The 24,822-nt window shown below is 36.0% G+C and overlaps 1 protein-coding gene across 2 annotated transcripts; it reads right to left on the reverse strand.

Annotated features, from left to right (window-relative positions):
- Positions 1-333: 333 nt before the first annotated feature.
- On the reverse strand, positions 334-23,232 carry si:cabz01007807.1 (uncharacterized). Of its 2 annotated transcripts, XM_020924899.2 has the most exons (32): positions 23,114-23,232; positions 22,946-23,005; positions 21,169-21,234; positions 20,524-20,568; positions 19,620-19,667; positions 18,365-19,252; positions 14,320-14,580; positions 13,918-14,067; positions 13,158-13,217; positions 13,013-13,072; positions 12,905-12,940; positions 12,751-12,804; positions 12,630-12,680; positions 12,240-12,302; positions 12,055-12,138; positions 11,739-11,846; positions 11,608-11,658; positions 11,295-11,336; positions 11,148-11,210; positions 10,685-10,741; positions 10,541-10,591; positions 9,762-9,812; positions 9,543-9,659; positions 9,356-9,460; positions 8,573-8,617; positions 8,424-8,498; positions 6,244-6,312; positions 6,108-6,147; positions 5,973-6,030; positions 4,507-4,661; positions 3,983-4,173; positions 334-2,988 (listed from the first exon to the last, which is right to left on the reverse strand). In XM_020924899.2, the coding sequence occupies exons 1-32, from the start codon at positions 23,129-23,131 to the stop codon at positions 2,581-2,583; spliced, it is 3,630 nt and encodes a 1,209-aa protein (XP_020780558.2). In that variant the 5' UTR covers positions 23,132-23,232; the 3' UTR covers positions 334-2,580. The 2 variants fall into 2 exon arrangements, with proteins under 2 accessions (XP_020780558.2, XP_055012383.1); XM_055156408.1 differs by lacking the exon at positions 21,169-21,234.
- Positions 23,233-24,822: the final 1,590 nt, after the last annotated feature.

The raw sequence follows: 24,822 nt of genomic DNA on the forward strand, positions 1-24,822 counted from the left end.
TATTGCTTCTAAAAGTCAAACAAATATCGGAACATGAAATTTTTAATAACATTCTAATCTGAACGGTGGTTATAAGTGTGCATTGCATCTCCACTGGTCCTTTATCTACTGAAGTAAACAAGAAGTTAGAAGTTAAAAATCTAGCACTACTGATTTAAAGGTGCACTATAACTTTCCTGTTTGAGAGTCCATCAAGTTTAATGTCATTAAGTAGTAGAAATTTAAATATTGCATGACTGGTGTGATAAAATAAACTTCATACCTTCAAAAACGGTTAAAAAATTAAAAATAAGGTAAGTATAAAAGCTTCATAGGACAAAAGCAGAATTACATTAAGAATTAGACTTTATTCACAATGATTTATAGTTTATATGCACGTTCTTATAATATACACACATATACAATAGTTCTTAATTTTTGTAAATATTGTGGCAAATTAAAACTTTTTGTTTTGTTTTGGCAATGATTTACAAAAGTATTATTGTAATGTTAACATTCACATGTATTATTCATTTAGTCTTCATTATCTACATTACTGACAAAGATACACAACATTTGATCCTTCTGCAAATAGTAATAAAAAAGTTTAGATTAAATTGTGTGGGAGGTGTATAGCTTTGTGTGCTTTTGAGTGTGGAGAGGGGTGGGGTGAGGGTGGGTTTTGTGTATTTTTATTTTTGTTTTGTAATCGTATGTCAAAATTGAAAAAATAAATAAATAAAAAAACACACACAAAAAAATAATAATAAAACAAAAAAAATGTGTGGGAAGAATGGGTGTTAGAAAAAAAATGCTGTACCAAATGGTCCATAACATCAATACCACATGTTGACATTTAACTTTACAAAAGTAACAGCTGGTGTTTCCTAAATGTGCACTGGCATTGATCGAATTAAGTTATGTAATTCGCCAAGACAACTAGCAAAAAAAAATAAAATAAAATAAAAGAATTGTGATACAGACACACAAATGGTCTGTATAGTACTGAAAATAAATAAAATAAATAAAAAAAACTGTTCATATTTGATGCTTCATTGTACATCAGGTTTGTGAAATTGTAGTGCATGGTTTTGTATCAAGCTTTTGTAGAAAATGAGTGACACAGGCTTATGGTTTGAGCTGTGAACAGAATCGTGCAGCTAACCATAAAGACAATTTAAATAATGCTCTGGAGAGATCGCTGGATTATTCAAACAGGTAGGATGACATAAAAATAAAACCTCTTCAGGCATGTTTTAATGAGGGAACATTATTATAACATGGTACTAAGCCCCCCAAAAGCTGATTTTGCATAATACCCCCACTTTAGCGCGTTATCAGCGGCATCCATATCATGATTTTTATATATTTGTACATTTTAGTGTGACTCTGCAAAAATCCCATACAGATAAAATAAAAGTAAATGTCAGTAACTGTAACTGTACCTGGGCACAATGTACACAGCCAATGACCTATTGTAAACCAGCATGTAGGCCTGTCACAAAAATAATTACTATACCGACTTATCATTCAATATATATTGCATGTAATTTTTTTAGTTTTGTTATTTCTTGTATTATCATAAGACTAGAGCAGATGAGGGTTTCTAGAGTAATTTCTATTACTTATTATAGATACAAATTAATTAGCGTTACATTCTTCACTGCAGTTCATGTTTTTTTTTTTTTATAAGAATGTCCATTTTTGCATCAGTGGCTTAAAGGTGCATTATGTAACTTTTCGTGTGGAGCTTTATTGCTTTGTCTCAAATATTTTACAGTGCAGTATTAAACTTTTCTATATTTATGAAGACCAAATCAGACCAAGTTAGAGGTCAGATATGTGGCTCACAGTCAGAATGTCTGTTTTTGTAGGTATTTTTGAGCTATATAATCACCTGAAATTTTATAAAAGTAAGGTCAAGCTGTTTAATGTCATAATGTGGAACATTCCGGGCAGTTCAATGACATATTCTTAGACACAAGCAGGTAAGAAACAACCTAAAAGTAACCAACTAAAACGTGACACCTTTAAATCAGTTTCACGGACGATATTTTTGGGCCGATATATATGGCAGATTTTGGTCATTTCCCCCATATTATATAAATTTAATTTTCAATAAACTTATCCACAATCCTGTTTCATTACAAACTGGACATTTCTGCAAACAAACTGTTCAGATACCAAATACCGGCCTGTGCTGGAAATTTAAAGGTGCATTGTGTAACTTTTCTGGTGGAAGGTCAGTCACCTGCTTGTTTCTATGGATGTCACTGCTCTGCCTGGAATGTTCCACAGTCTCTCCTGTATATTTATTCAATTATGGTTTTATAATTCAAAAATACAGAGAAAAACAGACATTCTGACTGTGAGTGGGGTTGCCTTTCCACGGATCTGACCTGTAACATGGTCTGGTTCAGTCTCCATGAAGATAGAAAGGTTTGACGCCATACTGTGAAACATTCCAGACAAAGCAATAACATTTCCATGGAGAAAAGCATTTGTCGGACCCTCCACCAGAAAAGTTACACAATGTACCTTTAAGGCTGATAGTCGATGTGCTAAAAAGTGCAAATATTGTGACAGGCCGACTAAGATATCCTATACCTCTCCTATAGCGTCATGCAGCTCCTCTCTGACCGCATTCAGTTCTACAATACAGTCATTTAACACACTGGCCACGTCTTTGATCTGACCCACAATCTCCTTCTTGCAGCCTTTCTTCAGCTCACGTGTTCCATCTTTCAGGAAGTATTTGTCCATTCCCTGAAACAAGCTCTGCACCGTGGTAACCGCCGAGTCGATGAAGTCCGTGGCCTTCATCACCGGAGTGTCCACCAAACTGATCATCTGAACGTCCCTCCTCACCTCCCAGTCTTGAGAGTAATGCTGCGTCCCGGAGCGGAGGAACGGATGTCCACGGAGCTTATACAGACCAGTGTTGGAGAAGTGCAAGATCTTTGAGAGCTCCATCAGGTGGACTTCATTATCAAGAAGCAATGCCTCCACCTAAATAACACAGGAGCGGAGTTAATCACCACTTCATTTTTGCACTGTTCCTCATTACCCACCTCTTGTACTAGTCCATCAAAAATAATTAGAATATCATGAAAAAGTTCAATATTTTTGTCACTCATTTCAGAACTTCAAATGCAGATATTATATAGACTCATGACACAGGGAGTGAAATAATATATGGGTTTGACTTTCTGAAATAAGTGACAATAAATATTGAACATTTTCATGATATTCTAATGTAATTAACAAGTACATATACATTTTATATAACTATATTTCTATATTTTATTTTTACTTGTACATATACATTTATATAACAGTGCCTTATTTGACACTAGTCTCTTGCTATTTTTGCCACTTATTTTGAATTTAATATTACAATTTATATTTTTGCTCTTTGTTATCATAATATATCGTGATCTGAGCTACTGTGTCCACATAAACTTTATTTATGCACAAGAGAAATTATCTAAGTCAGACAGTGAGAACAAGAGCACAGCATTTCTTCTGTTGCTTATTGTTGTAAAGGTTGTGTTTCTGAAATATAACTTTATGTGCAATTTGCAGAAAACAATGTTAATCTTCTGGTTTTACATCCATTTAACTGGTGACAATCGTACCCATGTATGAATACTGGCACAGATTTTCACAGAAATTATACAAACAAAATCACAAGAGTTAATTTGCTCTGACAAAGAAGTTGAACTTTGTGCCAGTTTTATTTCATGTGGGTAGGCCCAGTAATTACAGAGGTATGCACCATAAACCAGGTCAAAACACTTTTGAAAGATTAAAATTTAATTCTACCAGAGACCAATCCTCCAGCTCAGTGTTAAGCTATGGGCAACCTCTGTGTTTCAGAATAATGAAAACATTAGAGCCATTGTCATAGTGATCAACAATTAAAACATAAATCGTATCTTTTGAATGGGGAAAAAGTCATTCAAAAAGTTGCATTTAAGTTGAAAGGAAGCTGAAACCTTACCTTCTTCCTGTCATTTGCGTTGTTCACGTTGTCTGAAATGGCTGCAGAGGCTGAGGTGATCCCTCCAGCTGTGGCCACGCCCACCCCCACTGCCGTGACGACCAGCGATGCTCCAAATGTGACCGGGGCCAGGGCCAGTCCAGCGATGGCGGCCACCCCCCCAACGGCTGTGGTGGTGCCCCCTGTGATGCCTGCCAACAGGGACATCAACATGTGTTAAGTGTTAATGCTAATGTGCACTTCCTGTTTCTCAGAAAATAACATGATTTAGGTGCAGACTGTACACAGCTCAAATTATACTGACCTCAATATTGAACTTATAAAACATGTCTGTACTGTGGAAAGTCAAATTTAGCTAAAATACATGGGAAAAAAATTGGGTACAGCCCCTTTAAAGCAGACCTATTATTCCAAGTTGAATTTTCATTTTCATAACATTGTGTCATGATTATAACTATATACCAGAAAAGTCTTAAGATATTACATGAATTCTAAATAGGCTAAATGAATAGAGAGCTGTGTACCTGCGATCCTGGCTTTGCTGTGGAAGGTGCTGATGTCGTCTGCAATGGTGTGAAGGGAAATCACAGACTGCCACAGGGTCTCAGCTCGCTCCATAAATACTTTGTTAAACAGACGCAGGCCACGCCGAACTTTGTCTGCCAGAATGGAGAAAGACCTGAGGTGGGAAGAGAGGAGAGTCAGTGTGAGCCACGTGTGAGACTAACAGTGGAAAGAGGCCAATAGGTTTATAACATTTAATACAGATGGGGGCAGCTAAAATTAATATTGTTAAAATGCTGATTTTTGTTTTAACGCAGTGAGTTTTGATATCAACAGAATAATAGAAATGTCCAGGTTCAACATTTGTCAATTTACCTAAGTAAGTGCCATTTCATTTTTATGTAAATCTGGCCCTTGTCCCCATCTGGGAGGAAGACATCATCAATTCAATAGTGGAATTGTTTCACTTTACTGTGATCTACACGCCTGTGATTTGCTCTTATATAGAGAAGTGTGGATTTTGTATCTGTCAGGCATGGTAATAAGTAGCTGTTAATGTAACACAGTGTGTGTTAAGAATGATTTTTAATAAAAACTGTCTCAAGAATTTAAAGAAATTCATATTTCATCAACTAGGATGGAGCGCTGATCAGACAAAACACACTCAAATAACATACAAGTATTCTAGTTACTTGGACATTTTTCTGATAGTTACAATTATGCTGACATTCTAGGGAACATAACATAACCATGGAGGTAGTGTAGTTTTTCCACCAGAAAAAATACGCAGTGCACCTTTAAAAGGTCCTATATTACACAAAATGGATTTTTGAGAGCTTTAAGCCGTGTTATAATGTTGTTATCTCCTCAAAAACATACCTGGAGTTTATTTTTAGTCTGTCTACATCTCCAAAGCTCAAAATGCTCTGTCCCACCTTGTGATGTCATGTAATTATAGTTTTCCAGGTAACAGCAATCTTTTATTTTTAGTGCAGTAGAGATTGATATTCTGTCTGAAATTATCCATATGATTCTTGTGAAAGTATGTAGAGTTTAAAAACACAAAAGCACTTCCTATATTACCACATAGCATCACAAAGTGGAACAGAGATTTCTGTTTGAGAGAAGAGGCCAGCCTTAATATGCAAGATGTGTGTGTTAAACATGTGTGAATGAAACAAAACACAACTCTGGGTATGTTTTAGATGAGGAAACATAACATAACATAGATCAGAAAACAGACTAACATGGGGACTTTAAAGAAGTAACTCATATTTCATCCATTAGGAAGCACTGCTATCAGACAAAACACACTCATAAAAGACGTATTGTAGTCATTTGGACATTATTCATCATGTTATGTTTGCCATTCCAAAGAACATAACATAACCATGGGGGTGGTGAAGCATTTCCATCAGAAAAGTTATACAGTGCACCTTTAAGTTTCACTTTAATTTTCATGTAATCTGTGCTGTATTTTACATACTTGGACTCATCCTCTTGTAGAGCCATTTCTTCTTCATCTGACGGCACCTCGTCCCATTCTGAAACATTAAAATGTCAAATTTTATAGAAAATACAATTGCTCATTTAAAAAAAAAAAATTATTTATTGGACTCACGTTCAACAGTGTTCCACCACTCCATCAAACTGTCCGTGTCCTGAAACCAAAACACATGAGATACATTTTTCTTGTTGATATATCAAAATTTGATTTGATTTTTTAGTTTTTTGCTTTGTTCTGTTTTCTCACTGACCCCATCTGCATCTCCTTCGTCAAAGTCATCCATGGCACGTTTGTCCTTTTCAGCAGCCATAAACTCCGCCTAAAAATATATATTGTAAAAACTTTAAAAAATATTTCTATAGACTTGTTATATTTAAGTGAGGAAAGGATTCAAATTCACAGAGCTAATACAAATATGCCCTAAAACCCTTATATTCCAGTCTTCTCTCAAATGTTTAAATCTGCATTATAAGAACAATATAAATAGTGTATTATAAACTTAATCCAAATTTGAACTACGACTGAAAGTTTAATCTCAATCTGAATGGACACCATTGGCAAATCACAAAAGCATAAATTCTTAAAGTACCATTGTTCCCTCCATAAACAAAATCTCTTTTCTTATTCTGCATAAAAACTGCTAACCCTGTAGTTTAGATCTGTATAAACATGTCCTGAATGTGATTCTTGCATTAGTTTGCAAGTTCATATTTCAGTCTTTTTGTCAACTCTTCTGGACGTGTTTAAAATGTGAACTTTGAACTGAATCCTGTTATTAAATCTTACATCGAGACTTAGTTCTTGTCTGTTATGATAGAAACATATTTTTAGAGGAGGTGGTCATTTAGACTTAAACAAATGATACTGATCCACAAGTGAAATTATGAAATAATTTGAAATTATTACATTATAATAACAAAGAACAAAAATATAAATGGGAATAAATTATAAATCGCTCTCTCTTGCATGAAAATGTTTGTTTTATATCTGTTTGTAATGTTTTTTAATTGTATTTGCAAAAGAAATAAAAAAAAAGAATAATTTAATTTGATATTTTTCCCTAATTTGAGAATTTAACCTGAAATCATTATGCAGTCACACTTTATTCACACTATCATAGCCTACTGCACAATTTTTATTTAATTATTTTTTGTATCCGTTTGTAATGCTTTTTTACTTATATAATCTAATATAATTCACTTGCAATGCTTGTCAGGAAAATAGCAATTAGATATTTTTCTGAAATCAATCAGACTTAATTTGAAAACTAATTGAAATCATTATCCTGTCACACTTTCTTCAGAAAACAATAATAACCTACGTCAATGGATCTAGCCTATTTTGATTTATTATTGTTACTCATTTCGGTACGCTTTGTTTTTCTCATTGGCTGGTTTAGTTCAGTTTGTTCTTCTCATGCGTTGGTGTGGTATGTGGCTGAACCAGTACTTTCACATGTCAAAGGAATGTGCCCATTGATAAGGTGACCAGAACAGTGTAGTACTATTCCAATGGAAATGTGATCTGAAGTAGATAAACGACTTAAAGGGCCCATATTATCCAGTGATCAATTATAATGTTGTTTCCTCATCACTAACATACCTGCAGTTGTGTTTTATTTCACCTTTAACACACAAGCCCGAAACAAGAGTTCTTCTCTCAAACAGAAAACACTCTGTTCCACTTTGTGATGTCATGCCATACAGGAAGTGATTCACTATGTTTTAAAACTCCATACACCTTCATTAAAATCATTTGGATACTATGAGCCCTGGAAATGCCAATCTCAACTGGACAAAAGGTTAATGGTAGCTGACATCACAAGGTGGAACAGAACATTTTGAGCTCTGGATATAGACAGATTAATAATGCAGGATTATTTAGGTATGTTTTTGATGAGGTAACAGCATTATTACATCGCTTAATGCTCACAAGAGGCTATTTTGCATAATATAGGACCTTTAAAGTAGCACTATGTAACTTTTCTAGTAGAGGGTCTGTCACCTGGCTGTGTCTATGGAGATGCTATTGCTTTGCCTGGAATGTTCCACAGTCTGGCATTAAGCATGCCTATCTCCACAAAAACAAGCAGGTGAAGCCACCAGGCCAAGTTATATGTATATCTATGGAGAGGCAGCGCCCTCACAGTAAGATGTTTTTAACTAATAAAAACACCTGAAAATTAATAAATGCTAGATTGTCAAGTTTAATGCTATACTGTGGAAAATTCAAGGGAACAAACAAAAAACTGCCATAAAAAGAAAAGTTACACCTTGAAAATCATGTTTAAGAAATTTTACTGGAAATCTACCAGTCATGTATTTTGCTATATAGTATTTTTGTTTATTTTTGGGTTACTCTGATTTTGTGAATAGTGAATTATCAGTATCCACCTCAAAACTACAGGTTACCAGCTAAACAGATCCTCACCCTTGCTGCCTCTGACATGTAGTCACTAGATGTTGCTCCTGGAGGGTCTTCACTAAGGAGATCCATGGACTTGCTCTGAATAATTTACATAGATTATTTAATTCATTAAAACATTTTAAAATCATGATGTAGTAAGCAGAATGACTCACCTTGGTTTTAAGCTTCTTAAAGGCTTTGATTTTGAAAGGCTTTTTCTGTGGACACACAATTACAATTTATTCTGTGATGAATTTAATATTTTGGATCAATCACAATTTTCGGAATAGGCAGTAGACGTCTCCAAGTCCCAATAAAAGACAGCCAAGTCTAAGTTTAATGGCAGTTACAAGTCATGTCTCAAGTAGGGTTGTCAAAAGTATCGAAAATTAGATAATACTAAAACTAGTATTAAAACTAGATACTCATTTCAGTAGGTATCAATACTAAAAAAGTCACATTCACAGGTCAGAAATAAAACAGTTCTGAATAGCTTTAGAATGATCTTGAGCTGTATCAGAACAAGAAGCACAAGAGCACATAGACGAGTATACACCTATGGATGACGATGGAACATACCCGGACGACTGAGGGATTACACACATATAACATCACATAGTAATATAAAAGAAAATACTTTGCTTTAATGTTGAAACAGACATTCTATTGTCTCGATTAAAAGTTTTTTTTAATTAACGTTCTCTATTCTTAGATCAAAATCAGTACCATGACAACACTTGTCTCAATGACTAGTGCATCCAATAGAGAAGAGTGTTTTTGTTATCTTCAGTCACAGAGCTACACATCCAAACAAAGTCTCAAATATTATACCTCTGCCTCTATTAAAAATACCTAACTGAACAGTGAAAGAAGTGGATCTTGATTTGAATAAAGTTATTATTTACATAGCCCTAGTTCATGCTGAGTTTATCTGATGTGTTTCTATGGTGTTTTACCTGCTCACGGGCGTCAAACTCATCCTCTTCATAGTAGTTCATCTCAGTTGGACTCAGAGCCTGTTTCCCTTTAAGAGCATCAATATCTTCAAATTCAAATTCACCCTGTCAGAAAAATAAATTAAAAAAACATATTTTTACAGTATAATACTGTTTTATAAATTGTGAATATTTGTTATAATCTTACATTATAGTCCTGCTGAGGAGAGCTGAGGTCAGTTTCATAATCCTCTTCGTATCCTTTCAGGCTAGTGGGTGAGAGCGTTTTGGACTTTTTTAAATATGCCCCATTCATATTACCAGCCTGAGAAATTAAACAAATTAACATTGAAATCACATCAAGTTCACAGCAGTCACTAATAATAAAAGTTTGAAAGCAACAAGTAATATTTTAGAGAAATTGTACCTTGTTTAGGGGATGAAGATTTTGACTTTTCATTTCTTCCAGTCCATCATCCTAAAGGGCATATTACATCAACTGATTACAAAATTTGCATTTGATTACAAAAAATATATAATTCTTAGCCTATTTAATCTTATATTTTATCCATTTTTACTTTTGTATGTCATTTTATCATGTCTTTTATTCCATATTCCATGTTTGCATTAAAGGTGCATTGTGTAACTTTTGTAGTGGAGAGTCCGTCAGATGCTTTTCTCCATGGAAATGTTGTTGGTCTGTCTGGAACATTTCACAGTATGATATTAAACTTTTCTATCTTCATGGAAACCAAACCAGACCAAGTTAAAGGTCAGATCAGTGGAGAGGCAACACTGCTCACAGTCAGTGTGCTTGTTTTTCTAGATATTTTTGAGTTATAATACTGCGTCATACTGTGGAACATTCCACTCGGAGCAATGACATCGGAAAAAGTTTGCATAAAGTTACATAGTGCACCTTTAAGTCTGTGAATCCTGTTCAGACAATGACAATAAAAATAAATCTGACTTTCATTTGAAAACATGTGGTAATCTGAGGAGATTTCCTTTTGGATACTGCTATTCAAAACTACAAGATGAAAAATGGCCATGGTGAAAGTGTAGGAGTAAAACAATAATTAAAGTTTATTAAATAAGGTGCAAATATATATATATATATATATATATATATATATATATATATATATATATATATATATGCAGATTTGCATGTTATATTTATAAAATATATTTGAAAAATAATACCATAGACTTTGACCGTGTGGAGAAGTTAGTATGTGTGCCAAACAAGTCCTCCTAAGATAAAAGATAAGACATGTTGCAACAGTGTGAAGAAAACAATACCAGAAATAGTTTTCATATAAAAATAAAATTACTTAAATATTTTACCTTTGAACCTTTCTGAGGTGTGTATCCATGTGCTCCTTTTGGCTCACCGTCACCATTCTAAAAATAGTACAAAAAAGATTATTTCAGCTTACGCATAAACAGAAAAAAATAAAATGCCACTGGTTTTAGCCAATGTTGCTTATTTAAAAGGTACAGTATAGAACTTTTTGGAGGTGACCTGCATGATTCCATCCAAAGTTAAAACCACACTTCAGAACATTCTCTATGCAGATAGATAGGTTTTATGCCATACTGTGGAATATTATAGCCAAAGGAACATTTTCATGGAAACAAGCAGGATGAGGCCCTCCTCCTCCAGGTCAAATAAGAGTCAGGTTTGTGGAGATACAAGCCTGCTCAGAGTAAGCATGCATGTTTTGCCAATTTTTTTCATGCAATAAACACAATCAAAAGAGAAAAAATGCCTTTACTGTAGTCCATTTCTACAAGGTTCAGTGAATACCTTGTTATGGCCAAATCCTATATTGGGCAGAAATTTTAAACTCTTCAATTTCCTGGATTTCTTCTGAAAAAACAAGAAAAAGAAGTAATAGTTTAACAAGATTTCTGTCTCACCGACTTTGTTTGGTATTTACAAGAAAATACTCACAGATTCAAAGTCATCTTCTGTTTCTGCATCTATCATGGCTCCCTGTCAGTAAAAACACAAAATATCATACTTGTGTAACTGTACATTAAAGGTGCACTATTTAACTTTTCTGGTAGAGGGTTCGCCACCCGCATGTCTCATAGAAATACAAGTTTAATACCATACTGTGGAACATATAAGGAAAAGCAATAACACTTCCATGGGAATAAGCAGGTGGCAAATGATTCTCCACACAAAAAGTTACATTGTGTCTTTAAATAATTACTTCTTTCATGTACAAGTTTTATTAAATTAAAATAACAAAATAAGTTACCTCTGAGTGGCGTCTGAATGAATCCTTTATGCTCTTTTTAAACTCAGGAGTCTGTTGTGAAATAAATAACAGCATATTCTAAATATAGCATTAAATTATTCCACCTATGAATATAACTTATGTTGTGTTACCTTGGATTCGTGAGGCACATTTCCGTTCATGTGTTTTTGGTCAGAGAGAACAGCTGCAGCTGATGATCTCCTCAATATACTGTTCACTTTATCTTTAAAATGGGGTTTCTGAAATTTTTAAAAATTTATATATTATCACTCTAGAACTTTTCTAGGACAGATCGGTCAATATTTGAGGACAGTTTACTATTCAGGAGGTATAATTTTTGTTTTAAGTTGTTAATTGCCATGACAACAGTGCTTATTTTCCATACTCTGTCTTGGATTCTAACTGCACTGGTTAATGTGGATCATCCATGGGATTCAAATACTTTACCTTGTAGTCCACCCACTGGTCTGGATCTTCTTTATCGTCTTTCCTAAATTCTTGAGAAGAATAAGGACTGTCTGTGAAATACTCCTAAAAACACAAATATACTGTGGTTATTCTAAACAGCACGATAAAAAAAAAAAAAAAAGATTATAGATTTTTGAATAATGTTAATATTGATGGATTGTTACCCTAGATGATTTTCGTGAAGATGTCCTACTTCTGCTTGAGGAACACTCATCAGAAAACCGGTCCTATAAAATGAAGTCATCTCATCAAAGAAGGTTTTACAACATTTAAACACTGAGCCTAATTATATATTTGAAATAATGCTAATTGTTTTAATAACTGGGCCACTGATTAAGTGCTTGAGAGTTTTCGTTAACAATCTCTTACATTCTGTGATTATGTTAAGCTTTAAAGCAACATTTATTTACAATGTGAAATTAAAACCCTTTCATATTAATAAGCTCATATAAGTAGCAGTAGTTAAATCAGTTTTACTTGATTAGTGATTATTATTAAAAAGTAAAAAGAAAGAAAACTGTTTTTGTACTGCATGTGCCACACAACACTGTTACCTTTGAGTCTCTTCTGGACCCTATGGTTAAGCTGAACTTCCTGTCCTTTTTCTGTGAAACATTTTGTGTTAGAAGTTTGCGAAATAAAAAGAAAATTATGACAAAATTTTTTCAGACTCACCTTTGTACTGCTGCCTAGTTCATCAAGATCTTCATTGTCTGAGTCTGTTTTGTTCTGGAATAGACGAGTAAAGTTAAATAAATAGATACAGATATATTTTCTTAATCCCGTAGGAAATTTCAATTTTCAAAAAAAAGTTAAGTTGGTGTGTTACCATTAGTGACTCTCTGCGGAGTCTCAATGTGCCACGCTACAAGAAAAACATCTGTATTAACATCCATGATTAATAAATGCTCAAACTGGTTGTAAAAGTTGTCTTTACTGGTTTAAAGTCGGGTTGGACCTCAGGACTGTCCTCAGGCCAGTCTTCAACACAGTGCTCCTGTTTCCCAATTTACAAAATATTTGAATTAGTTCAAATCAAAGCATAAACTGTGGCTAAAATAAATTTCGTTATTTAAACGTACCTGACCAATGAGAAGGATGTTTTCAAAAGCAACATAATCACTTGGATCCACTACTTTGTCCTGTTTTAAATTAGGAAAAAGATAAAATGAGAATAAAGTAAATTTTCACAGGTCCATTCAAAGTGGACACATTTACATGGCCAGTCAAATCAGATAAGAATAATCATATATTCCAATAATTAGATCTGATTTTTGGTGTGTGTTTACCTCATCAGAAAGAAATCAGATTACGCACATCAGATGTAACTGTTTACATTACATTTCAATGATCTCATCACTCCAGAAATCAGATTATGATCAGATTTATGGTGTGAATGTAAATGTTCTGCTGTTTCTGAGTATGAGGACTAGGGCTGAACACTGGGGAAACATTTTTTTGATTTTTCTGATTGGATTTGTGATTCATAGGATTCTATTCACCTTAAAAAAATAAAATAAAATTTAAGATGAACTGAAAAACTAATGCAACAATCACAATTCAGAACATGTTGAAGATCGAAACTACAGGGTTAGCGGATTTATGCAGAATAAGATTTAATATATTTTGTTGTTTTGGAGGAAATTATGGTGCTTCAGATCTGTACAAAACTTGCTCTGAATGTGATTCTTGTTTGTCAGTTCATATTTCAGTTTTTCTGGCAATTCTCCTGGACCTATTTAAAATGTGAACTTTGAACTGAATCATATTAAGAAAATGGATACAGCTTCCCAAATGGTGCAGGCCTATAAACAAACATGTATATTTTGCATAGTGCCTTACTGTATCCTTGTGTTTGCGGCGGATGACTGGTTTCTGGAGCACAGGCTTTTTAAAGGTGAGCTTCGGGGACAGTTTGGGGGCTGGAGGTTTGGGAGGTTTGCGGGCAGCGGGTTCTGGGGACTTCATTGCTTCACCTGGTTCAGACACATCCTAAAACAAGGAAAATAAATTACCACATGAGCTGGGATCGAACATAGCGTCATGCTGCACCCTGCTCGTCTCTCTTGTGATAAGTATTTCATTTACACTGTGGAACATTCTAGATAAAGCAGTAACATTTCCATGGAGACAAACAGCTGGCAAAACCTTCACTAGAAATGTTACACAGTGCACTGTTAAAGAAAAAGAAGTTAATGTATGAAAAAAAAGACAAAATAACCACACCTAGTGAAAGATACTCACTTGTGTTACCGAAGCAGGCAGAGCAGGCAGAACAGGAGGGGAGGGTCTCTGGGGTTTGGGAGGTTTTATGGGAGGGGTTGGTTTGGGGCTGCTGGGGCTTGTGGGGCTTGTGGGGCTAAGAGGGGTATTAGGGGAGTTAGGGGAGTTGGGGGAGTTGGGGGTATTGGGTGTGTTGGAGGTGTTGGAGGTGTTGGAGGTGACGGAGGGTCTGGAGCGTCTGATCCGAGGGAGCGGTTTAGGAGGACGTCTGAAGTTCGTTACCTGGAGAGAAACAAAGGACAAATGTGAAATTGTGTGTGATTTTAAAGGTTCAGCATTTGCCATCAGCCAGCCTGATGTCTTATGATATTATTTGTTTGCCTGGAATGTTGATTGTTGACATGTCATTAAACTTAATTAATCCAATTAGAGGTGTAAAATTTTTATTGTGAGGTTATCTCTCTACAGATCTGACCTAAAACTTGGCCTATATAGCATAACCTGCTTGTGTTTATGGCAATAGATAAAGGCCGCCGCACACTACAGGATCTTTCAGTCTTAAACATTTTTTAAATGTGCGATAAAAAGTGCACATCACAGACATGAGGAGAAACGTATGAGATTCTAAATCTGCAGTGACAAAGACTGCAGTGGGATATGTCTGCGGACCATACAGTCCCTGACAAAAGTGTTGTCGCTTATCCATTTTGTAGAAACAAAAGCTTATAACTTGACTTTAAATTAATCGATTGGTTTTAGAAATGTCTCATATGAAAGCTAAAACCCTCCCAAATTATGCTCAATAAACTAAAATAAATTAGCTTCACTGAAAAAAGATTGATCATTTAATGAACACAGAAAGGTCAGATTTTGGCAAGACAAAAGTTTTGTCGCCTACAGAAAATTGAACAAATAATTTACTTCAAATACAAAAATATGTTGCATAACGTCAGTGAATTAAGTAGTGGTGCTGTGAGATCCATATTTAATATCTTGTATGACTTCCATGAGCTTGAAGGACACATCCATGCGGTTCCAACAATGATTCATACAATTTGTTGATGTAGTCATCAGGAATAGCAAAGAAAGCGTCTTACATGCCTCCCAGAGTTCATCAAGATTCTTTGGTTTTGCCTTCCATGCTTCCTTCTTTCATTCTACCCCAGACATGCTCAATGATGTTCATGTCTGGTGACTGGGCTGGCCAGTCCTGGAGCACCTTGATCTTCTGCACCTTGAGAAACTTTGATGTCGAGATAGAATTATGCGATGGAGCACCATCCTGCTGCAAAATTTGACCCCTTTTATGGTTGGGAATGTAAGAGGTAGCTAATACTTCTTGATATTTTTAGGTTATTGATATTTGCCTTCCACCCTGCAAATGTCTCGCACACTCCCATACTGGATGTAACCCCAGACCATGATTTTTCTGCCACCAAACTTAACTGTTTTCTGGGTGAATCTTGGATCCATGTAGGCTCCAGTAGGTCTCCTGCAATATTTGTGGCAACTGTGATGTAATTCAACCGAGGATTCATCTGAGAAATCCACCTTCTGCCACTTTTCCAGTGTCCATCCTTTTAGCAGGCTGTGGGCCTTGGCAAATGCCACACGGTTTTTTTTAATTGCCTTTTGTTTAGTGCTGGTTTCTGTGCACTGATTCGACCATGGAGGCCATTTCGAGACAGAATTCTACAAACTGTTCTGTTTGACACAGGGACTTGAGGTGACCAGGCCTGGTGGAGCTCTGCTGCAGTGGAAAAGGGGCTGGCCTTGATTTTTTGAATCAACAAACGGTCCTCCCGAGCAGTTGTCTTGCGGGGTCTGCCGGACCTGGGCTTGTCAAAAACATCTCCAGTCATTTCAGATCTTTTTCTTATTCTTTGTACTTGACGCTGAGACACATTGAAGGTGTCAGCACCTCAGCAGTGGATCTGGTCTTCAGCCTCTTGATAATTAACGTTTGGTCTCAGGGTGGATCTTAGGCATGTTGTCAGAGGTCAAGTTGCAGTTGATGTGAAGGTCTGGTGTGCTGGGGTTCTTTTTATACACACCCACTAATTGATTGATCAGTAACTGATCACAGGTGAGGCTGTAATCTAGGATTGGGTGCATCATATGACAAGGCAACAAGACTTTTGTCTTGCCAAAATCTGACCTTTCTGTGTTCATTAAATGATCAATCTTTTTTTCAGTGAAGCAATTTTTTTTTAGTATATTGAGCATAATTTGGGAGGGTTTTAGCTTTCATATGAGACATTTCTAAAACCAATCGATTAATTTAAAGTCAAGTTATAAGCTTTTGTTTCTACAAAATGGATAAGCGACAACACTTTTGTCAGGGACTGTAGTCTACACAGTTGTGAGTGCGATCGTGTCAGCTGTTTCCCATCTAAAACCAGTCGATTTGAGACTCTTAAGTGTTCAAAAGATCAGAGCACTGCACTTCTAAATGATAAATGATTTTAAAAAAAGTGCATATTTGGCTGCAGTTCAGCATAAAATGAATAAACCAGGACTAATCTTGGGCTCGAGTGAGGGAGAGAGATAGAAACCGAGTCCCGACACTCAGTCCTGGTTCAGTTCTGGTTTAGTCCTGCTTGCAACAAAACAATCTCAAGAGTCGCTTGGGAGCCGAAAGAGCCAGCTACTTTAGTGAGCCGAGCCAAAAGAGCCGGTTCTCCAAAAAAAAAAAACTGGAATACCCATCACTAGTAGCTAGAATGTGATGCAAAAATGCCATTAGGCCAATCTACTGTTTGTAAATATGATGTAAAGAGTCAAAATAACAATAAATGTTGCCTAAATAAACCCAATTTAGAATCCACTAGAGCCAAACCTAAGTTTTTTAATCAATTCAAGATTTACAGTGAATTTTTACATCACTAAATATATCGGTGATTATATCGGCTATCGGCAGCTCCAACTTTCATTATATCGGTTTCATATCGGCCACAACAAAATCCATATCGGTCGGGCTCTAACTCTCACCTTTTTACTTTTAAAGAATGCTTCAAACTGGATTAACAGCACTGTTTTGTGGACCAGGGGTCATTATTTGGAGGACAAATTATATGGAGAACGTGTATGAGATGCTGTAGTTTAAATGTACATCTTCACGAGAGGTGAGCAATAATTATTTGCGCTATTTCGAGTTTGTATCTTGCGCCTCTATGTCCATCACTCTTCTGCCCCCGACACTGTTTTATTGCCTGTTACCGTAGTGTTGCAGATTTTTGGTGGTCATGATCTGACAGAGCAACTCAGAGTCACGCTGACACCACACACACGCAGTGGCTACAAAATCGCAAACAAGACACAAAGTCAGGCCGCGCCTTCCCAAACTCAGGGCAGACTCAGAAGGAAAGTGCAGCCAGAATCAGGCAAATTCTCCTGTAGTGTGTGGCAGTGGGTTTCTTCTGGGTTCTCAAGTTTGCCCCATCAACCTAAAACATGTGCAATAGATCTGATCCTCCAGCTAAAATAATCCTCACCAAGACTAGTTCAAGATCTGGAGATGGGTCCCACTGCCCACGACAGTTTGCCCCAGGGGATTTTAGAATGGGTCAACTGCAGAGGATGGATAATGTCCACCAGAAAAGTTACCTAGTGCACCTTTAAGGCTACTAACTGGTCTTGTATTTCAATCGTTTATCAATAATACTCTGATAATGAGCTTAGTTTTATCATCCTGGATGTTTAACTTAACCAGTCAGTGTTCTATTTCTATTGTCTTTCTATAGCACAGTCTGTTGGGCACAAAACCAATCAGCCTATGGTCAAGAATCAGTGTAACTTCCATGGAAATGTTATTGTGTATCCCTGGAATGTTTCCCAGTAGCGTTTAACTTCTCTATTTCCATGAAGACAAGTAGTTCATGGCAAGAATTAATGTAAAAGACACCAGTAAATTAATAAATGCAAGAGATATTAGATAAAAAATTACCCAAAACATAGAAACATACATAGCGCCCATATAAATCAATCAATTTATCAAATGAGTTAAAATGTATTGTACAATCAGCCCATGTGGTCATATAAAATAAAATAAATAAAAACTACATACGTTTGTGAGTTTTGGTGACTGGCTGGGTGACTCAGACGGGCTGTTGGCCTGGACAAATGGAGTGGGCTGCAGTATACTGTGCTGGGACCCCTGTGGAGTGGTGAGGACGATCTCTTTTGGTTTATCTGACAAAGGGGAGGTGGCTTTGGGGGTCCGGACGGGAGGAGTGGGCCTTGGAGGTTTGGGTCTGCTCGGTGGAACTTTAACTGTATCAACAGCGTTGTTTGCTTTGGGTGAAAATGAAACATCAGAAGCATCCAGCGATGCATTTTGGAAGGGATCGGAAAATTTCAAAGGGGAATCTGCAAACGGATCTTCTAAGCTGGAAAAGTCAATATCCCTCGTAACTTGACTCGGGAATGGGTCCACGCTGCTTAAACTGGACGGTGAAAAAATATCCAATTTCTCATTTGCATTTGTACTGAAAATATCATTGCTTTTAACAGATGCTGGGGACTGGTTTTCTTTGTCATAATTACTGGAATTTGTTGAGTAAAATGGGTTTGAGGATGGTGTAGGGTGGAACAAACTGTCAGAAGTGTTGAAAGATTGGCTCACTTCCTTTGAATGAGCTGCTACAATTAAATCCTCAGTGTCTGACTTGTTGCTGCTGAGCAAGGCGGAAGGTGGCGTGGTTCTAAATAAATCCGGCGAATCAAGAGTCACGTCATGAAAATCTGGAGATAATTTTGACTTTAGGAAAATATCCTGAGTTGGTTTAACAGAAAGAAAGTCATTTTGTGGATATAAATTAGACTGGTTTCCCACAGATGCCAGTGAGTCCATTAGCGAACTCTGAGATTCAGGAGGAAGACCAAAGATGGAGTCCATGTTTGGAGGGTCTGTTGATGTTTCAGTTGAATTTTCCTCTGATGGACTGGTGCTTTCCTGCAATAAAATAACTACTTATTAGTAAAGCTGAATAAAACATAACCTCTTTAAAAAATATGTCCTGTACTCATTTTTTTTTAATATGTAAGCAAACTTTCTCTTGCCCCAGTATAGATTTATTGTGTGAGCACCCCTAGAGGTCAAAATAAATAAGCTGCCTGTTGTCTGCATCTAATTAAAAAGTTTGTTATTGTCTGATAATCAGGAGGTACAAAGTTAGCATCCTAGTTGTTGTTAGAATTACTGTCACTGCAAAACTAGAATAAACTACACTAAAATTTTAGCCTGGATTTTTTTTTTTTGCATAAACAACAAACCAAGAGGTGCAAAGGAGATGTGCAAGGGTCGGTCACTGAACACTCACCAGGTAGTAGGAGTAGAACGGGTTAGCTGAGGGCTTGTGGACTCCATTCTGTCAACAGAGGAAGACATTTCTGTTTTGTTTGTCACTGAGCAGATGACAGACGCATGACTCAGCAAACAGGATTTTCAAAACAAACACAAGTTTGATACGTGTAACAGAAGCAATGACACAGCGCAATGATCTTTTTTTTTTAACTTTTATATAAATAGACAAAATCACTTTGCACTATGTAACTTATCGGTTGCGGGTCCGTCACCTCTATGAATATGTCATTGTCCAATCTGGAATGTTCCACAGTATGACATTAAACAGCTTTATCTTTCTATCTATTCTATTCATTTACAGGTGGGTTAATTGCTCAAAAATATCTAGCAAAAACAAGCATTCTGACTGTGAGTGGGGTTGTTTTTCCACAGATCTGACCTATAACTTGGTCTGGTTTAGTCTCCGTAAAGATATAATGGTTTAATAACATACTGTGAAACATTCTAGACAAAGCTAGAGAAAAGCAATTGACGGGCCCCCCACCAAAAAAGTTGCACAATGCTCTTTTAAGGCATAAGTGCTCTATTTGAGAAAGTCAATAATTGGACCCCACTTCGATTGGCATTTTTAGCTGTAGTTGAGTCATTAACATTTCCATTGTATAAAAATGTCTGATTTTTGATATCCACTGAACAATGGTGGGTGGCTCAGGTATCAGACAGTAGATCATGATCAATGCAAGATGCAGCAGAAAACACAGATCATGAGACAGAGAAACAGGAAATGTATTAAGCAAAAAGATCAGAGGGTCATGATAAAAGGTTTAAGAGTTCATTCACAAATACTGCACACACAACGCTAACACAAGCTTACATAATGAGGATCGGTAAAACTAAAAATAAAGCGAGTTTATTTTTACCTGTGTAGCTGCAGACAGATCTTTATCCATGGTCAGTAACCCGCTCTGAGGACAATAAAACAATAATATACTTCAGTGAGTAATAGTATTTAAGTATAGAGGTGAAGTGTCTTGCCTAAAGACACATTGACAGTTTCCACTAGAGCCACTGCTGCTCCACTGTGATATTCCCAGCAGTCTCCCATCCAAGTACTAATCAGGCCCAACCCTGCTTAATTCAGACATGGACTTAGTCTGGACCGCCCAGAGGAGGTCCTGAGTCAGAGTCTACGTGAGAGATTATTTAAAAATATGAACTGTTGCATAACAAATAAGAAGATGTATTGTTTTTTATGCTGCTGATAACTTGGATGTGAGAACAATGTTTCGTGTCTGTGTATTTTTACACTGAAATGACAAATAAATTCTGATTCTGAAGACAACACCAAAACCTATAATTATTCATAGTTTTTTTTTAATACTTGTAACTTCTTAGGCTTTTAAATTTGTAGTGAATATCTTATTTTTGATCATTTATCTGTCTGTTTGAATCCAGTAACTCTGTGAATTATTCTTCAGATGTTAAGTCTAAAGAGAAAAATACAACAGTAAAATATGAGCTCTTCTCCCCATAGCCCTGTACCTGAGCAGGTAAAAGCAATTTACCTGGTACTTGCTGTGAAAAGGACTTTGAGAGACTTTCTTCAGCATGTTCTGCAGAGCTTCAACACTCTGGAGTTAGAGACACAACACAACGTTCATTTTAAGAGGGTCCATGTTTTTGCACTGATATTAACTGACATCGGTTGAGATGTGAGGTTGGGTCCATGAGAATAAAACTGAATAAGTTGTGCAATGCAGTTCAAAATTTTGTCTCTACTATTTTTGATTTAGTGAAAGGTGTATTGTGTAACTTTTCTGGTGGAGGTTCCATGACCTGCTTATCTCCATGGAGACGTTAATGCTTTGCCTGGGATGTTCTGTGGTTTGACATTTAACACGTTTTATCCAGCATGTATTCTTTATGGGTGTTTATATTGCTCAAAAATACAGTCATTTTATCTGTGAATATGGTTGCATCTCCACAGATCTGATTATGTAATTGTAGCCTCCAGTTGTCTCTCTTGAAATAGAAAGGTTAAGTCTCTACCGTGGAACATTCCAGGCAAAGCAAAAAAAAACATCTCCATGAAGACAAGCAGGCGACGAACCCTCCACCAGAAAAATTGCCCAATGCCCTTTTAACAACTTGAAATGTAACTCACCAGCACTTAACCTTTTTTTTATTTATTTTTTTATTCAAAACACAACAAAAATCACACAAGACCTGTTTCCTTATGTGTGAACAATCTTGTGGTGATTTTATCTCACGACATCGTCCCATCCCTAATTGACACGTGCTAACTGACTTGCTAACACGTGTTCAGATCAGATAACAGCAATATACAATAACAACACTTAAATGAACATTATGTAATCCAAGCACACAGGGTCAGAAACCAATTATAAAACATATACGGAAAAATAAATTGATAAATAAACTATAAGGCAGAATATTTGAAATAAACCTATATGTCAAATGTTGTAGTTGACTAGGCCTGCAACATTAATCACAGTTGAATGTTCGCAAATTATGCGAAATTAGGTTTGAATGCAAATAACAAAATATTCTATCTCAAAATAGGTCTTATTCTGTGCAAAACGGGTAATCTTGTAGCTTAAACCTCTACAAACATGTTCTGAAATGCATGGGATTCTTGTATTAGTTTATCAGTTCAGATTTCAGTCTTCTCTCTTCTGGACATGATTAAAACACGCACAATGAACAGAATTTTGATTCGGAAAAAAATATATATACAAACTCAATTTTATTTTCTTCCCAAAGTTGTCATTAAGTGCCCTGTAAGCATCAGTCACATATAAATCAACCAGTTAAACAACACTAAGCCATGGTTTTCACTACTGACATCACTGAACTCATTTCTCTATTATACTGGCCTAATCCCTTAAGTCATCTAGGTTAGTGTATTACCATAAAAAACAAAAAGACAAACTCATCTAAAATACTATTAAAGGCTACAGGGATTGCAACTGTAATATATCTTTATAATAGTACAGCTCCAAATGTAGGCCACTATATCAGAATGTTTGTCTGCAATTCCGATCTTTAACCATAACATCAAACTAGAAAAATTAGCAAGCATACCCTTCATAGAACTATCACTATATCAGTACATTTCACCCTCATCATCTGTATGTTTTTGTTTATATTATTTTATTTATTTTCACACGCAAATCTTCGTTTTCTTTATGTTTTGCATGAACACAGGATTGCTAGGTTTGCAATTTTTTTTAATGCCTATTAGCTAAAAAAAAAAAAAGAAAGAAAAAAAGAAAGAAAGAAAAAAAACTAAAAACGCAAAATAAAAATACAAAAACTTACTGGTCGTCTGTCTCTAAGTGAAGTTGGTTCGTTTAATCCGCCATTTTCTTCCACAGTCTCCTAAAACAAGATTGAATACAGATGAAAATGCATTTTAGTTTAAAAAATGAACAGTACCTATTTGTCCTCTTAAACTTTCAGAATTGGAAATGGATTAATTTAACTTACCATAGCCGCACCAATCATTTTAACCAAAGTTTTGTTAAAATTGTAGATAGAAATATGGAAATAAGTTGACGCTTGGTTTAAATAACAATCGCGTGCTGGAGTGACATGCTGCAATTGACTGACTCACTCACCTGTAACAAGCACAAGCGTAGACATAGGTACACTTCTGGGCCACACCCTTTCAAAATAAAAGTTAATTGATAAAATATTCTTTCTAAACTGATTAAAGCTCAACAGCATCACATGAATGTATTTATTTTAGCTGTAAATTTAATGTTAATGTTTATAACGAGAAATAAAGTGTCATTTTGAAGTCCTTACCTCGGTACACTATCTTTGGTACATTTTGCGCTCATGATTTTGTTTTGAAGTACTTTGTCTCGCTTCCTGGATGCTTGGCCCTGGTCTCTCCTCCGCTCCCATCCCACAGAAGACAGCCGAGAATGAATGCGCCCGGACCGGTTACAGGAGCCGTTCAACCGGGCGGTGTGACCCGGTTAGTGACGCCAGCTGCAGACACGCCTCTGAAATGTTGCTTTTAATAGTTGCACGTTTTCAAAAGTAGTTACTAAAAACTGTCAAATAACTCAACCACAAGTTTGCAGAGTGAAAATCAATGTTCTGAGTCAAAATATTATGTACTGTAACAATAAAATGAATTCATGAGAAGGTGCAGGTTGGTGGAGGATCACACACACAGGGAATGATGTTGCTGTTATAGTTGTCAACCGCAAGAGGGCGCCAAAGTTACTGAGCTTAGACTTGGACAAACTTTATTGAGCCACAAGGGAAATTATTTGGACACAGTAGATCACACATCACAGTATCCAATTATAATAACAAAGAGTAAAATATAAATGGTAATATTAAATAAAAAATAAGTAGCAAAAATAGCAAGAGACTGGTGTCAATAAGGTATGGGTCTAATTATAAATGTATATGCACCAGTAAAATAAAATAATGACAGACAGACAGACAGGCAGACTGACAGATAATACTTTATTGATCCCCAAAGGGAAATTCAGTTCAATTCAATATAGAAATATAATCCAGTGGTTTTAGATTACCAGAGATGGTAGAGCAACCAAAATTGTACTCAAGTGTGAGTAGTGTTACTTCAAAATTATACTGCTCATGTAAGAGTATGTTAATAGGCTAATTGGGGAAATGATGGCTCAAGTAAGAGTATTGTAACTGGATGTAACATTTGATATATTTGGGTTAACTGAAAGGTTTAAATTATATATGTATAGGGTTAATAGAGAGTACAAAAATGAGAAAAACATAATCATTTAATTTAATATTTTCAACATAAAGCTTTTGTCAGAACCATAAATACAATAAAATCAATAAATTATTTCTCTCCTGCTCACCCCTGTCTTACACTGATGTATTTTAAAGTCTAATAGCTCCAAGTAAAAAGGACAGTGTGTCTGTGGAGCAGATAAAAGAGCACCTCTGCCCCAGCATTAGCTCAGAGAGTGACTACTGTTTTCCAGAGAGCAGCTTGTCTAATGTCCTCCTCTCCATCATAGACACCACAGAGTCTCAATTATAAAATATGAGTACCTACAAATATGTTCCGTACGTGACTTTCCATGTCAGGTCTGTGATCTATGTCAGGTTTGTGATCTATAAAAAGATGATTTAACATAGAAATGCTCAAACTGTATTTAGGAAATTATTTGGACACAGTAGTGCACACATCA

This window comes from Boleophthalmus pectinirostris, unplaced genomic scaffold, assembly GCF_026225935.1.
Source record: "Boleophthalmus pectinirostris isolate CB_2022bp ecotype Guang Dong unplaced genomic scaffold, ASM2622593v1 HiC_scaffold_20, whole genome shotgun sequence".
NCBI lineage: Eukaryota > Metazoa > Chordata > Actinopteri > Gobiiformes > Gobiidae > Boleophthalmus > Boleophthalmus pectinirostris.

Bases quoted from the DNA above. Each gene is read 5' to 3' on its own strand.
- si:cabz01007807.1 (XM_020924899.2), bottom strand. The intron at 14,581-18,364 runs GTATGTAGTTTT...GTTTCTCTCCAG, and splicing joins AGTCACCAAAACTCACAAAC to GTAACGAACTTCAGACGTCC. The intron at 12,303-12,629 runs GTAACAGTGTTG...TTCATTTTATAG, and splicing joins GGTCCAGAAGAGACTCAAAG to GACCGGTTTTCTGATGAGTG.